The sequence below is a fragment of the Triticum aestivum genome, chromosome 7D, assembly GCF_018294505.1.
Source record: "Triticum aestivum cultivar Chinese Spring chromosome 7D, IWGSC CS RefSeq v2.1, whole genome shotgun sequence".
NCBI lineage: Eukaryota > Viridiplantae > Streptophyta > Magnoliopsida > Poales > Poaceae > Triticum > Triticum aestivum.
Window position 1 is genome coordinate 99,718,395 of NC_057814.1, and position 16,433 is coordinate 99,734,827.

General features: G+C 46.3%; 1 protein-coding gene across 2 annotated transcripts; it reads left to right on the plus strand.

Annotated features, from left to right (window-relative positions):
• Nucleotides 1-2,164: 2,164 nt before the first annotated feature.
• On the plus strand, nt 2,165-4,800 carry LOC123166594 (putative F-box/kelch-repeat protein At1g12870). 2 transcript variants are annotated; one of them, XM_044584408.1, is made up of 2 exons: nt 2,165-2,394; nt 2,717-4,800. In XM_044584408.1, exon 2 carries the CDS (start codon nt 2,720-2,722, stop codon nt 4,145-4,147), a length of 1,428 nt encoding a protein of 475 aa, XP_044440343.1. In that variant the 5' UTR covers nt 2,165-2,394; nt 2,717-2,719; the 3' UTR covers nt 4,148-4,800. The 2 variants fall into 2 exon arrangements, with proteins under 2 accessions (XP_044440343.1, XP_044440342.1); XM_044584407.1 differs by having other exon boundaries at nt 2,166-2,394; nt 2,685-4,401.
• Nucleotides 4,801-16,433: the final 11,633 nt, after the last annotated feature.

Below are 16,433 nucleotides of genomic sequence, written 5' to 3' on the forward strand. Positions count from 1 at the left end.
ACATATAAATAACCCTGCTTGCGTGCATCACGGATTGTTATTTTATGACTGACGTTGTGATCATAGAATATTTCAGAGCATGATTACCATTTGTTATGTTATACCTGTGTTCATAATGTTTGCGAGTACATTCAAAAGTACTCACTGGCTTGTCCCTGACTATTGTCTTGGCCAGATTTCTTGCATGGAGAAGAGCGTTGCGATGACAGCCCCGAAACCCATGCAAAGGTGATAGCAGCCTCGCGAAGATAGGAGTTATCCTGGTCAGCTGTTCCTGTGGGAAATGGAGTCCCATAGACGCAGATGAACCACAAACCGCTTCCGCCATCAACCACTAGAAACCAATTGTTGTACTCACAGGCCACAATGGTCTTGTACTACATATCTTGTACTTTGCTTGGAATTTCTGTATCAAGTTGGTGCCTCATCAGCTAACAGAAATCCTGGGGCTGGTGAGCACAAGGATCATTTTCTGGGAAAATATATCCCGAAAATCCAGTCCTGACATAGGGTTGTTACCTCCACCACGAGGGGTCCGAACTCGTAAACCTTGTGTCACACCTACGCTGTATCTAGATCCGGCCTCGATTCGCACCACTACTCTTTACTGTCAGATCCTTTCCTATGACACTTTCCGCAGTGCTCTTGTAGCTCCTTTTAATTTTGGTTTTCGTTGCGATTTCCTGTTTTGGTTTCTTTGTTGTTGTAATATATTTTCCCTTTTCATTTGTTTCCTTTTATTTCCTGGCCTTTTTTAAAACACTTTTGAATGATATATATGGTGAACATTATTTTGAATACACCAAATGTTTTTTAAATACACGTTTTATAGAATACATGCTACTTTAAAAAAGCACGATGAACTTTTTCTTAAATTTTTTGGCACACCTTTTATGTGTTCACACATTTAAATAAATCATAAAAGAATGTTCAGGTTTTTTAGATAGGATTATTCATAGTTTGTTTTATAAAGAAGAAACCCTAAGCAGACCGAATCAAAAAATTGCTATAACCTTTCTTTAGACAATCTCGCCAAGCTTTATTCTGGTACCAGAATGTTTACAGGTAAAAGGTGCAGCTCCCCAGGTTGGCCCAACCAAACATGGTGTCAAAAAAAATGCTATAACCGAAGTACAGCCTCCCCACGAAATCACTAATTGAGGAGTACTCATTGCAAAGATCACTCCAATTCCCCTGGTTGCGACAAGTGGCGCACATGCAGAGCGCCACTTGTCGCAACCTGGGAGTTTTCCTTTTTTTTAGATCCGTTTATTCAAAATGTTTTATCTCTCAAACCGTGCGTCCAAATTTCGAACCGCTTTCACCGTTGGATTCCTCGCGTCGAGATCTTCAAAACTAGATCCCATGTTGATAGGTTTGATGAACTTTTTTTCACGGGAAAAAACCGGACGAAAAAAACCGGACGAAAAAACCGAACCGGGAGCACGGGCCTTTTCCCTTTTCGAAAGAGGCACGCCCGTGCCTCTCACGAAATCACAACCGTGCATCTCGCGGAAGCAAAACCGTGACTCTCGCGGAAGGAAAAAAGAAAATGCGTTTTTTCGTTTCCGAGGAGGCACGGTCGTGACTCTCGTGAAAGCACAACCGTGCCTCTTGCGGAAGCAAAACCGTGACTCTCGCGAAAGAAAAAAAAAAGAAAACGCGTTTTTTTCCTTTTCCGAGAGGCACGACCGTGACTCTCGCGAAAGCACAACCGTGCCTCTCATGGAAGCAAAAACCGTGACTCCCGCGAAAGAAAAAAACAAAAAAGTGTGCCTCTCACGGAAGCAAAACCGTGATTCTTGCGAAAGCAAAAATAACAGAAAACACGTTTTCTTCCGTTTTCGCGAGGCACGGCCGTGACTCTCGCAAAAGGAAAAAAACGCGTTTTTTCGCGTAAATTTTTTTGGTTGAAAAGCTAAGGCAGACCGGTGGAAAACCAAAACATGAAAAAAACCCAGAAAAATAACCGTTTAAAAAGCCGAAAACGCGTGTGAAAAAAAAATCCGAAGGAAACGTTCAAAACATGACACGTGACGAATGGCTGAGAGCGCGCCAAATGACGCTGATCGTTACGAGGCTCCCGAAAAAGCGCTCTAGGTGTTCTCGCCTCCCCATCGGGAAGAAGTAATGCCAGCCCAAACTGAATTTGGGTGGTCGGCCCAGCGTAGGTGTCTCGTAGTCCTGGTCTTGCCGGTTTCGAGGACCAGCTAGCGATACAAATCCCCACGCCGTCTCAAAGCTATCATCACCATCGTCTCCCCCCGGGAAATTCTCTGTTCCTCAATCCCAGCTAGAAAAAAATCGAGTCTTTCGACGCCAAACCCTTAGCTCCAGTTGAAGGAGCTGCGAGATTGAAGGTCCATCCGGAAGCGATTCATCCTGCTTGCCGAGGTAAGCACGCAAAGTCCTCTTGTCATTCTCGTCAACTAGCAGATCTCGCGCGCAGAAGAAAAACTCTACCAGATCTCGTCGTCTTTTCTTTCCTTAGCTGTGGACAACACTAAATCCGTGTTATTCAAGGTCGATTTAAGTTATTACTACTTCCCTAAAACAAGAATTACTGCCCGCGAAAAAAGAGTCAGTTTCTATGATTATTATATTACTTAAATGTTTTATCAAATATCTGCATCGGGGAGGTTCGCTATCAGTAGGCTAAGGTCCGCGTGTTGATTTTATTGCAGACCAATTGACTGCTTCGAGTTTGGGTACGCAGATCATGTGTAGCAGAAAAAGAGAGGAAGATTGCCTATATCATGCGTTAATCTCAAAAAGAGAGGGGAATATTGCCATTGCCATGCCATCCTCTGCTTGCAACCAGAGGAAGAAGGCCGCATTTTCCGGTGGTGGTTCGCTCCCGGATGAGATAATCATGGAGGTGCTACTGCGGCTCCCTGTCAAATCCATACTCCGCTTCCGGGCCGTCTGCCGCTCCTGGGCTGTGTTCTTCTCCACTGAGCAGTTCTGCAATCTCCACATGGCGACCCCCAAGATAGCACCGCTGAAGCTACTGTTTGTCTCACCCACATCAAGACCCGGCTCCACGGAGGTGTTCTCATGCTCCCCGTCAGGCCCCAAAGATGACCTGCTGTTCACCCTTGACTCTGCCTGCGGCAACTCGATGCAGGTTGTCATGCCAGCGCCGTGCCATGGCCTCACCCTTCTGTTTGATGCTGTTGCGCCAGCTTACTACATCTGCAATGCAGCCACACGAGCAGTAACACGTCTGCCACCTTTCCGTCACTCGGTCAGGTGTACATCTACCGGGCTGGGATTTGATGCCTGGACAAGAAAGTACAAAGTGGTCAGACTGATCAAAGGGTCACGCCATGACAATGAGTCCGTAAGGTGTGAGGTATACACACATGGAAGTGGTTATGGGGATTGCTGGAGGCCGCCTACTGGAGGAATACCCTTTGGATTGTGCAGGTTTGCAGGTGCTGCTGTTAATAATGCGGCATTCTTCAGTCTACCACCTGTGTTTGCAAACGGACACCTGCACTGGTTGGTCCAGCCTTCTTTGTTCTCCAAAAAGCCAAGAGCTGCTGTGATATCATTTTCTCTTGCGGAGGAGACCTTCAGTTTTGTTGGGCCACCACCGTTCTGGACATCAGAAATGTACTCATCCACACCATTGTCTGCATCAGGTCCAGAGTTTGTCCCCTTCTGCCCCGGGACATTAGGAGAACACCTAGTGCAGATAGATAACCAACCGTGTATGGTCCGAGACCTTCGATATAATCGTAATGGTGGTTGCATTCTGGAGATATGGAAATTGCCGGATCGTAGCTCTTGTGCGTGGTCACTGAATCATCGCATTTCTTTGTTAGGGCGTGTGGCAACAGATTTACGTCAGCCCAAGGTTGTGAGAGTTATTGGTTCTACAGGCACTAGCATGTCAACAAAGAAGATCCTCATCGCTACTAGCATGCACAAGATCTGCGACAAGTTTCAGAAGAAGGTTTACACCTATGACCTTAATTCTGAATCTTTAGAGACCATTCTTTCAATCACCGAGGCACATGCATCGCTTGAAGGCATGAATCCAAGTTCAAGATTCAGTTTATTTGAAGAGAGCCTTGCCCCGGTGCATGAAACAGTTGAAGAGATAAAATTGTCAACTACTCTGCCTCCCAACCGAAACTAGATGGTATCCATCGAGCTTGTACGATGTCGATTTTCATGTTTTTTCCCTGGCATCTATTGACCCCTTTTGTAAGAGCAGTCGTTCCTTTTTGCTTTGAGATGTTGATTATCATTTAGCATGCAGAAGTTATTTCATGTTTCCATACCTTGTAGAGGACACACACACACATTGATCCTTCACTTAGCACTACTGATTTATCACTTAATTAAGCAGTTAAATTCAAGTGTACTATTTCTGTTCCATCAGTAGGAAAGAGAAACTAACTAAAATCAGAATAGTACTGTTCTCTTATAAAAAAAATCGAGACCGTAACTGGTTTCCATTACTGGAAATTCAGAGCAAATGTTATTATTAGTTAGTCAGAGCAAATGTTATTATTAGTTTGCAAACTCAAGTTTGGAGTATAGGCTTACCTAATGCATCAGGTTATCTGATAACTGTAGCGTGTGTTTCTGCATGTATAAAGTGCTTGTTGCTTGGGTAAAAGCTTACGTGTAAACAAACTTAAGTAAGCCCACCAAGTGATAAATTTCTTCTAATCAGTACATTGTTTAAGTGGGTTCTATTAGGTCCTATCGGGTTAATCTATGGGTAGGCACAAGCTCTTGGTTCTTATATTTGTTGTTTCTTGTGAGCTTCTGATCGTTTAAACATTTGTGTTAGTATGTACCACTCTTATTGGTTTGTTGGTAAGACATGCATTTGCAGTTGGGGTTAGTTAATTGTCTATCTCTTTTGATATACCCAACTATAAATTATTGCAAGTGAGTGTTTCATGCTTCATCTTTGTTCACTTGCACATATATTGGGTTGTAATGAAATGGGGGGAGTGTCTCTCAACTTGTGTGCCTTTTGTATTCAAATGCAACATTTACAATAGGGCACAAAGTTAGTGGGAGCTCTTATTTATTATCATTAGAAACATGATGAGCTTATCATAATATTTTTACATCGTTAAATTGTGTTGTCATCAATGCCAAAATAGGGGAGATTGAAAGGGCATTTATGCCCTTAATTGTCTTTGGTGTTAATGACAACATAATTTGTGTTTTAACCATAATTATAAACAATGCTATCGTATCTCTACTACTATAGTACATCAATTTTTGAACATGGACTAGCAGTGCATCGTGTTGTAGTAGCAAACCCTTAGCCGTTGATTTGTTACGCCAGGTGAATCTCCACTGTTTACCAATACTAGACTTAACTGATCCAACGGCTGAGGTTTCCTGGATTCGTGTTGTACGGCCGCGCGCCAAAACGCTGCCAATCTGGATCTTCCAGACTTGTCACGGACGCGTCGTTGGACTGCAACCATAGCGGTCTGCTACAGTGAAGAATTAAATATTCCACCAACGAGTATTTACATGTACACGCTCGAACGAAGTAATGTGCTGTAGAAAAGACTGTACACATTTTTGTTTGCAGATGAAGAAAAGAGTGTACACATGGCAATATTGCTGGTTGCTGAGAGAAATATTCAAAAAAACCAGTAGAAAATTTTGATTTTGATTTTATATTATTTTTCTTAACAAGATGTTAAGTTATTTAACACGCTGTGAGGGCGACGACACAAATGAAATAGATTTTATAAGAAACCTCTGGCGTAAAGGTGTGAAAATTACTGCATCAAACTAATTTACTCTATATTTCAAATTTCAATTTTTAAAATATAAGATTTCACAAACATGTCAATAACAATAACATTTCTCTTGGAAAAAATGTATGATTTTTTCTAAAGCATTCTTCGTATAGGAATTCGTTGTGCTACTGTTGTTTGATGTGAATAGCAAAAAAATCCATGAGCTCCCACTCGAAAACACAAATGTACTTTTGAAAATTGCATGACAGTTTTATCATAAGATACGCGATTTAGTTTTAGTTTAAATGATTTAGTATTTTGATTACTCATAATAATCTAACGTGCAAAGCACGTACAAATTACTAGTCATAAAGAAAAGCATGGATGATCCCCCCCCCCCCCCCCCCCCCCCCGACTTCTATATTTCATTTGAGTCATTATGGTAGCCGCACTACTAAGAGGTAGTGCACCTGGGAGATTTTGCGTGAATCAACTGCACGTACACATACATAAATGCATCCACAAACATACCCAAAATATGAGAGAGAGTGCCCTCAAAATAGACCACAAAATGCATCCGACCACGAGTAGTAGGAGGGTAGGTTTACCTATGTAGTACTGTGTAGTTTTTGTGTTGCATGTGTAGTATGGACTTGAGTTACTTGGTTGCACCGGACTCAAAATGAGGGGTGACCGGCCCCTCTCGTCCGCGGACGTAGGAGGGGTCATATTTGTCGTATGAAGATGTAGATGCTCTCACAGCATGGATCAAGCAGTGGTTTGGCTGATCGAAATTTGCTAGAAACATGAATTTTGTATATATTTTTGTTATCAAGAAGATAAATTATTTCTTGTTTCCTCTTATTTTGTGTTTTCTGAAATGTCCATGCAGCAACAGATCCAATTTTGAGCACTCAGTGCCTGGGACCGCGAAATATTGCAACTAGGTGTCAGGAGCTGGTGGTCTGGGAAGTTGAACTCCTCGTTGCCAGCCTGCTGATCCTCCCTGGTTCATCGGCGGAAGTGGTATATAGTTCTTTCGCGGTTGAAAGGATGGAAATTGTGACGCCCGGATAATTAAGCTACAATAAACCTCTGCTGATGATGCCACATCACCTCGGTTGCTGTTGTTAATCTCGCGTTAGTTCAAAACCGATTCGGAATTCAAGTTTAAAATAAAGGCAAACCACAAACGTTTTCAAACATTGAAACTAAAATGTTCTAAAGGTATCGGATAAATCATAGGTAATTGTGATGGTGAAACCAACTTTTAATAAAATATTAAAATACCCTAAATAATTAAAACAGGGGCCAAAACAATATTTTAATTGCCTTTTAATTTATCAAAAAAAATGCTAACTACTTTAACTCATTCCCAAACTTGGTGGCACTGTAAATATGTGCATCTCTAAATATGGGCCAAGTCTCATATTTCATAGAAGTCATTTGCTTTTAAATAAATTTATAACAGTAATAAATAAAGGAAAACACAGAATTCAAAAGGTAAGAGAAAAGAAAGTAAAAAGCCGAAGTGCACTGTGCACCTAACGGCCTGCCCAGCACAGTACGGCCTAGCCCAAGTCGCTCGGCCCTTCTTCAACCTCCTGCTCCTCCCCATCGCGCTGGAGCTCGCGCGTCCGTTCCCGCGCCGATCTCCACGCGTCGACCATCCGTCGGCCCTGAGCGTGGATAAGGATACCCCGCTGCCCCCTCTATCGAACCCTAGCGCCCCCACTCCCCTCTCTTCCCCTTCCCCTTCTCTCTGAGACGCCGCTCGACCCCCTCCTCACCGAGCGCCACTGTGGCCATGGCCGCCGCGTAGTCGCGACCACCGCCTTCCCCGAGTACCTCCGACCAGCCCTGCAGCACCTCCACCGTCCTTTGCTTCGACTCCGCCACCTAGCGCCCGTCCGGAGCGCCTGCATCGACGCCGATGACCCCTTCTTCAACCTGGGACCTCCATCGTCGCCGCCGTCGAATTTCGGCCACACCGAGCATCCCACGAGCACGCTGTGCGCACCTGGAGGCCCGCTGTGAGCTCCCCGTCCCCTCCGCCCTCTTCCCCTCGTAGGTCCATGGCCGTAGCCGTCGTCTCCCCCTTGCCGAGCGCGCGCCGCCTCCTTTGGTCGCCGGCGTAGCTCCGTGACCGAATGGCCATGCACGCGCGACCGTAGCCTTGCCGCGACATGTAGGCCCTTGCTAGCTCCTTACTCCGCTCGTTTGCGTGCTGCTGTCATTCCTTCTTCACCCGAATGCCGGCGTTCGCTTCACCCATCGTCGGCGCCTACTCCGGCAGCCCCAGCTCCGGCCACCCCCCCGCTGCTTTCCCTCAAGCTCGTGCACGCCCGGGGCGCGCCTCGCCCCTGCGGCTGCGGCAGCCCTCGCCTGCACCCCGCGCCGCTCGCTGCCCCCCTGCGCCAGCGCCGGCCACCGCCCCCGCTACCTCCTCGAACGGCGACGCCGTCGTCCACCTACCGGCAACCCGGCGGCCCCCGTTCGCCCCTCCAGACGCGCGCGAGCGTGGGCAGCTCGCTGGTGCCCTCCACAGCCGCCGGCCACCGCTCCCCGAGCCACCTTCAGCCACCGGCGCCCGCTGCAGATGCGCCCACGCATCCCAGGCTGATGTGGCGGGGCGTGCCCCCCTATGCCACTGGCAATGGGCCCCGCGGCCCTAGTTGACTGGTCAACTGGCCCAGTTGACCAGCTGACTGGGCAGTTGACCCAGGTCAACAGGGACCCACTGGTCAACCTCACTGGTGCACCTCTGGTGCACTGCACCGGGTGCACCCAGTTTTTAACTGCTGATTTTCGAAATAAAAAAAACAAATAAGAAAATTATAGAAAATGATTTAAAAGTTTCAAAATTAATAGAAAATAAACCGTAAGTCAGATTAAAATATTTTATATATGAAAGTTGCTCAGACGACGAGACGAATCCGAATACGCGGTCCGTTCGTTCGCCACATGTCCCTAGCATAGTGAACATGCAACTTTTCTCCTCCAGATCATCTACCCGAAAACGCGAAACACCGGGAATACTTTCCCAGATGTTTCCCCCCTTCGCCGGTAGCACCTAATACTGCGTTAGGTCATTCCTAGCACCGCGTATTGCCATGTTATGCTTTGTGATGCTTTGATTGCTCTGTTATTTATTGTGTTCCCCCTTCGTCACTTCTTTCCGGTAGACCCCGAGATCGCGGTTGAACCAGTGATCGACTACTTCACCTTCGAGGGCCCGTTTTTGTCCGCAGAGCAACCAGGCAAGCCCCCCCTTGATCACCAGATATCGCCTATTCTTCTCTATACTGCTTGCATTAGAGTAGTGTAGCATGTTACTGCTTTCCGATTAATCCTATTCTGATGCATAGCCTGTCTTTGCTACTACTTTTGTTACCTTTACCTGCAATCCTACATGCTTAGTATAGGATGCTAGTGTTCCATCAGTGGCCCTACACTCTTGTCCGTCTGCCATGCTATACTACTGGGCCGTGATCACTTCGGGAGGTGATCACGGGTATATACTATATAGTTTATATACATGACACATGTGGTGACTAAAGTCGGGTCAGCTCGTTGAGTACCCGCAAGTGGTTCTGATGAGGGGGCTGAAAGGACAGGTGGCACCATCCCGGTAGAGGTGGGCCTGGGTTCCTGACGGCCCCCGACTGTTACTTTGTGGCGGAGCGACAGGGCAGGTTGCGACCACCTAGGAGAGAGGTGGGCCTGGCCCTGGTCGGCGTTCGCGGATACTTAACACGCTTAACGAGATATTGGTATTTGATCTGAGTCTGGCCATTTGGTCTATACGCACTAACCAACTACGCGGGAACAGTTATGGGCACTCGGTGTCGTGGTATCAGCCAAAGCTCTTTTTGACGTTAGCGACTGAGTGGCGCGCGCCGCATTGGACCCTAAGCTCGCGCTTGTATTAAGGGGGCTAGGTCTGCTTCCGGCCGCGTACGCAACATGCAGGTGTGCAATGGGCGATGGGCCCAGACCCCTGCGCGCATAGGATTTAGACCGGCGTGCTGACCTCTCTGTTGAGCCTAGGTGGGGCTGCGACGTGTTGATCTTCCGAGGCCGGGCATGACCCAGGAAAGTGTGTCCGGCCAAATGGGATCGAGCGTGTTGGGTTATGTGGTGCACCCATGCAGGGAAGTTTATCTATTCGAATAGCCGTGTCCCTCGGTAAAAGGACGACCCGGAGTTGTACCTTGACCTTATGACAACTAGAACCGGATACTTAATAAAACACACCCTTCCAAGTGCCAGATATAACCCGGTGATCGCTCTCTAACAGGGCGACGAGGAGGGGATCGCCGGGTAGGATTATGCTATGCGATGCTACTTGGTGAACTTACCATCTACTCTCTTCTACATGCTGCAAGATGGAGGTGGCCAGAAGTGTAGTCTTCGACAGGATTAGCTATCCCCCTCTTATTCTGGCATTCTGCAGTTCAGTCCACCGATATGGCCCTTTACACATATACCCATGCATATGTAGTGTAGCTCCTTGCTTGCGAGTACTTTGGATGAGTACTCACGGTTGCTTTTCTCCCTCTTTTCCCCTTTCTATACTTGGTTGTCGCAACCAGATGCTGGAGTCCAGGAGCTAGAGATTCCGAGGATGATTCTACGTGGAGTTCGGCTTCGAGGAGTAGTTAGGAGGTCCCAGGCAGGAGGCCTTGCCTTTTCGATCGTTGCTACTTTTGTGCTAGCCTTCTTAAGGCAATCTTGTTTAACTTATGTCTGTACTCAGATATTATTGCTTCCACTGACTCTTGTGTTTTCGAGCTTGTGTATTCGAGCCTTCGAGGCCCCTGGCTTGTAATATAAAGCTTGTTTTATTTTAATTTGTGTCTAGAGTTGTGTTGTGATATCTTCCCGTGAGTCCTCGATCTTGATCGTACACATTTGCGTGTATGATTAGTGTACGGTCAAATCGGGGGAGTCACAAGTTGGTATCAGAGCCGACTGCCTGTAGGAATCCCCCTTCCACACTCCTTGGCCGAAGTCGAGTCTAGACATTGCAAAACTTTTACTAACATGGCTGTGTGTCTTACGGGCCCACGTCGCCACTGGGTGGTATTAGGATCTTTTATTCCTCGTCTATACTCTGGGCTCTTATCTCTCTTCTATTCGGGTTTAATGAATTTACTAAAATCTAACTTTAGGTTCTCAAAAATACTTTCTCCCGGAGAGCCCCTTCAGTCCAGATGATCGCCGGCTACACCAGAAGATTCCGAAGATAATCTCCGATGTCCTCTCGAGACACTTGTGCCCACCGCCTTTGCAAATTCCCTACCACTGTTATATCATTATGGATAACTACATACACTTGCCCTTTCAATCCCATGGATCTTGTTATTACAAGATACCCTGAAAATTCTCTCTATAGTTCCGAGAATTCTTTGTGCCTACTGTCTTGCAGTTCATTACCCACTAGAACACTCCTACGGATAATTCCTCGCACATACCGAGTATCCGCTCATCCCCAGTTGTTTATGTGTTTCACTAAGGTCTTTGAAATACTATTCGATCTTCCGAAAATCCTTAGCAGCTTATTGCTCTTGAAATTCTTGCTTGCTTTCATTATGGTTAATCCCATAAGTATAGTAATCTTATTGGCAGCCCTTGTCACTATCATTTTGAGTCCATTGATTCAATATGTTGCGAATGCTCGCAATCCCCAATCAGATCCTAGAATTCATCCTTTCGGCTCAGATGTCATATTAAGCATGAGCTGGATCTCGACCAATCAAATTGTTGTCGATTTTACCCCTAAGCTTACACAACTTATCCATTCTTAATCAGAGCGTTTGCTTCTGATCCTTTGATTTGGAAATCATAATTCATTTGCATTTGAGCTTTGGATTAGTTAGTTGTTTCTATAATCTGATGCCTTTGCATTCTTTTTCCTTCTGATTGAGTACCGATACTCACATTAGATTCCTTGTGGTCTGCGAGACCAATTGCTTGGTTATTATCCGACAGTGTCCTTCATATCCAATAACCTTGAGAGTTTCTCCCCTGATACCTAATGCCTTTGGTAAATTGTGTCTTCTGCCTTTGGCAAGTAATATCCTATGCCTTTGTCAACCATGCTCTGCTTCGAGCATGTCTTAATTGATCCTAAAGTTCATGGTATATGTTCTAAGATACCCCGATGGGTTGAACCTATGCCTTCCTTAATCTGTGTGAACTCGAAAGTTTTCACGGGTCATACTCCTCTGGTAATTCACCAGGTAGGTTTTGACACTGAAATTATTTTTATCTAGAGCAGTGAATGAAAGGTTAGGCATTGAAGAAGTGGGAGTCGACCTTGAACTTTGTGTTCATGCCCATGGACACGATGTAGATCTTATCATTAAAGCTTCTCTTAAATTAATTATTCCCTTAGTATAAGTTCTTATATCTGGGATCCGGCCTTTTTCAATCATGGTTCCGACCATGTTCTCCTTTAAATACCTTTTCTCGTGCAAGTTTAAGCACTTGTCTTCTGCAGAGCAATACCCTAGTCCAACCTCTATTTTGATCTACCTTTGAGTATTACCCCCCTGGTATCTCGAGGATATCAACCGATTGCACTACATCTTATGCATTTCTGACGAAGTAGTGCCTTTCCCCGTCATAGTCACTCCACGGGTTCTGGGTTGTCGTCAACCGAAAACATCGATAAGTGAATCGATTCCGCGCTCCGATACGATAACTCTAAGTAATTTTCAGTGCTTATGAGTTTAATAATCCTTCAATTCATTCCTAGCCTGATTGGCTATATCCTTATCGTGCTAAATTTTAACTGTGCTACCTGGTCCTTCTTCCTAGAGCACAACTTTCAACGATGAGCTAAGCTCACGTCGATCTGCCTCGTCTTATCATTCACCTCGAACAGCAAGCTTGATTCTGAGTTGATGTCGTACCCATGGTTCCAAAAACCTTTTGCTTCATCATTCCTTTGACTTGATGTCGTCACTGATTGATTACATCTTCATGAAATCTCTTGACAAATGTGTCGTGATATCATCAACATTTTGAGCTCTTCCAGGATATCAATCAAATTCATGATGGGAAATACCATCCTTGCCCCTCGATGATTGTGTTATCATCGACAACATTCTTGCCTCCCCCCAACACAAACTTGTTCATGTTATGGATGCAACTTGCTATCCAGCTTGTATGATGTTCTACCTTGAAGTATCAATGTCTTTTATGACAAGGATATTGTGAGGATTGCTCCACCTCTTAAGAATTCTTGGTATAGTGATACTTCTCACCATCACCATTCTTTCTTGGTCCTCGTGTTGATTCCAACCGGGGTACCAACAAGTGAACGGTGATGTTTCGATTCTGCCCTTCTAGCAACCCTATTGCTTTGAAGTTAATGGTCGGCTGTTCATTCTTAGACTATTGATTATTGAATCACCATTCCGACGTTAGTCGTGCAACCCAGCCCATATTTTGGGTGCACCTTTCAACCAATGTTTAATTGTGTATGTTTTCCTCGAGCATAGATCATTATATCGTTTGATCTGACAAGTGTTACCTCCTTGTTCACATCATTGTGGAAATCCATCTTTTGTTAATCTCGATGAATAGTCGCTGAGTCCATCAGCCACCTCCTCATCCTCTCCTTGGTTTAATGGTGAACTCTTGTTTTGGAAATCACTTCCATTGATCATTTACCGAGAATCTTACGATGTCATCTCGTCAATTTGTGTTGCACCTTTTCTTTTCAGGAATCCCGTGTCTGAGTTATCTTGACACCAATCAGATCTGAATCTCGGTCAGATATGATGGTTGGAACATATTTTCAAGAGTTATAACATGAATCCTCTTATGACCCGGTAAGGTGATGTCATGCACACCTGACCGGAGGACCAAGTGTTATAGTTTCCTTTTTAACAAGGTTAACCATTTTTCCATGAGGAAATTGAATGCCTTGTTTAATAAGTTTATCCCGATGGATCCTTTGTGTATCCAAAGTCCGACCTTTGCTTGAAGACCATGTCAATGCTATCTCGAAACATGTCTATGGTACTCTGATTTCCAATAAAAACATTTGAAGCACAATGCTAAATTTTCTTTATCAATTATCCAAACACCGTTGTATGGGTAATGGCATGCAATTTCTCTCCCCTTACCTAAAGAGTCTTCTACATTATATCCTGTCATGGATATCATGCTCTGCTTATCCTTGGGAAGGATATACCCTTGAAGTGTGTGCTTAAACACATTTTCCTTTCCATTGTCCCGTTTAATCTGACAATCATATTTTCCTTTCCATTGTTTGGTTTAACCTTTCTGGTGATCTATATAATCTAAGCAGTAATAATTCACTGCTTATGTTAACACCTCGGTGTACAACTCTGTTAGTGAGACCCTGTTTCTATTGTTGATGACATTCGAGTAACCACCGATGGACGAGAACTTTGCCTATTGGTCCGCCTCGTTCAGCGAGCAGGAAAATAGTTCTCTTTGTCCCTCGCCCTTGGTACCGACATTGTTGCCGACATAACTGATAGGCTACCCTCTGACATGTCTTGCTATCATGACCGTGCAAGATGTCAACGCCCTTCCTACTTTTAACCACATGGTGGGCCCATAACCCACAGTTCCACAGGATCGAAACCTGACTCTCCTGTACACCCATATTGCCAAAGTTATTTCCTCGCGCTTGATTTTGTATGTAATTCATGGGTCATCTTCCTAGAAATCTACTTTGGTATCGGACACAATACTTATTTCTCGTTGCTCTGGTCCCCTTTCCCACTTTGTTCATGCATCGAACGATTGCCTACCCGCTTAAACTTCTCATGGTAACTTCTTACTTTGCTCTCGAAATTTTCTGAAGTTTCAGTTCGAGAGTTTCTTCCCGCCACCTTCCCCGATGTTAGCTACCAGGTAGTCAACCTTGTAGAATTCCGTTCTCTTGGAATACCAATCCTTTATTCTTTTGTATGTACAATGGAGTTCCCGAAGAAAGGATGCTGACTTCATCATCATCACCTGAAGCAGAGAAATAAAGACATCAACGAAGAGAATCAACTACTTCAGGAAGAGCAACAACCACCGAGAAGACTCGTTAGAATTTCTTAACCAAATCCCTTTCCCCCTTATCCCACCTCTTAAATCTCGGGACGAGATTTCTTGTAGTGGAGGAGAATTGTGACGCCCGGATAATTAAGTTACAGTAAACCTCTGCTGATGATGCCACATTACCTCGGTTGCTGTTCTTAATCTCGCGTTAGTTCAAAACCGATTCGAAATTCAAGTTTAAAATAAAGGCAAACGACAAACGTTTTCAAACATTGAAACTAAAATGTTCTAAAGGTATCGGATAAATCATAGGTAATTGTGATGGTGAAACCAACTTTTAATAAAATATTAAAATACCCTAAATAATTAAAACAGGGGCCAAAACAATATTTTAATTGCTTTTTAATTTATCAAAAAAAGTGCTAACTACTTTAACTCATTCCCAGACTTGGTGGCACTGTAAATATGTGCATCTCTAAATATGGGCCAAGTCTCATATTTCATAGAAGTCATTTGCTTTTAAATAAAATTTATAACAGTAATAAATAAAAGAAAACACATAATTCAAAAGGTAAGAGAAAAGAAAGTAAAAGGCCGAAGTGCACTGTGCACCTAACGGCCTGCCCAGCATAGTACGGCCTAGCCCAAGTCGCTCGGCCCTTCTTCAACCTCCTGCTCCTCCCCATCGCGCTGGAGCTCGCGCGTCCGTTCCCGCGCCGATCTCCACGCGTCGACCATCCATCGGCCCTGAGCGTGGATAAGGATACCCCGCTGCCCCCTCTATCGAACCCTAGCGCCCCCACTCCCCTCTCTTCCCCTTCCCCTTCTCTCTGAGACGCCGCTCGACCCCCTCCTCGCCGAGCGCCACTGTGGCCATGGCCGCCGCGTAGTCGCGGCCACCGCCTTCCCCGAGTACCTCCGACCAGCCCTGCAGCACCTCCACCGTCCTCTGCTTCGACTCCGCCACCTAGCGCCCGTCCGGAGCAACTGCATCGGCGCCGACGACCCGTTCTTCAACCTGGGACCTCCATCGTCGCCGCCGTCGAATTCCGGCCACACCGAGCCTCCCACGAGCACGCTGTGCGCACCTGGAGGCCCGCTGTGAGCTCCCCGTCCCCTCCGCCTTCTTCCCCTCATAGGTCCGTGGCCGTAGCCGTCGTCTCCACCATGGCCGAGCGCGCGCCGCCTCCTTTGGTCGCCGGCGTAGCTCCGTGACCGAATGGCCATGCACGCGCGACCGTAGCCTTGCCGCGACGCGTAGGCCCTTGCTAGCTCCTTACTCCGCTCGTTTGCGTGCTGCTGTCATTCCTTCTTCACCCGAATGCCGGTGTTCGCTTCACCCATCATCGGCGCCTACTCCGGCAGCCCCAGCCCCGGCCACCCCCTGCTGCTTTCCCTCAAGCTCGCGCATGCCCGGGGCGCGCCTCGCCCCTGCGGCCGCGGTAGCCCTCGCCTGCACCCCGCGCCGCTCGCTGCCCCCCTGCGCTAGCGCCGGCCACCGCCCCCGCTACCTCCTCGAACGGCGACACCGTCGTCCACCTACCGGCAACCCGGCGGTCCCAGTTCGCCCCGCCAGACGCGCGCGAGCGTGGGCCGCTCGCTGGTGCCCTCCACAGCCGCCGGCGCCGCTCCCCGAGCCACCTTCAGCCGCCGGCGCCCGCTGCAGAT

Bases quoted from the DNA above. Each gene is read 5' to 3' on its own strand.
- LOC123166594 (XM_044584408.1), top strand. From the start codon at position 2,720: ATGTGTAGCAGAAAAAGAGAGGAAGATTGCCTATATCATGCGTTAATC.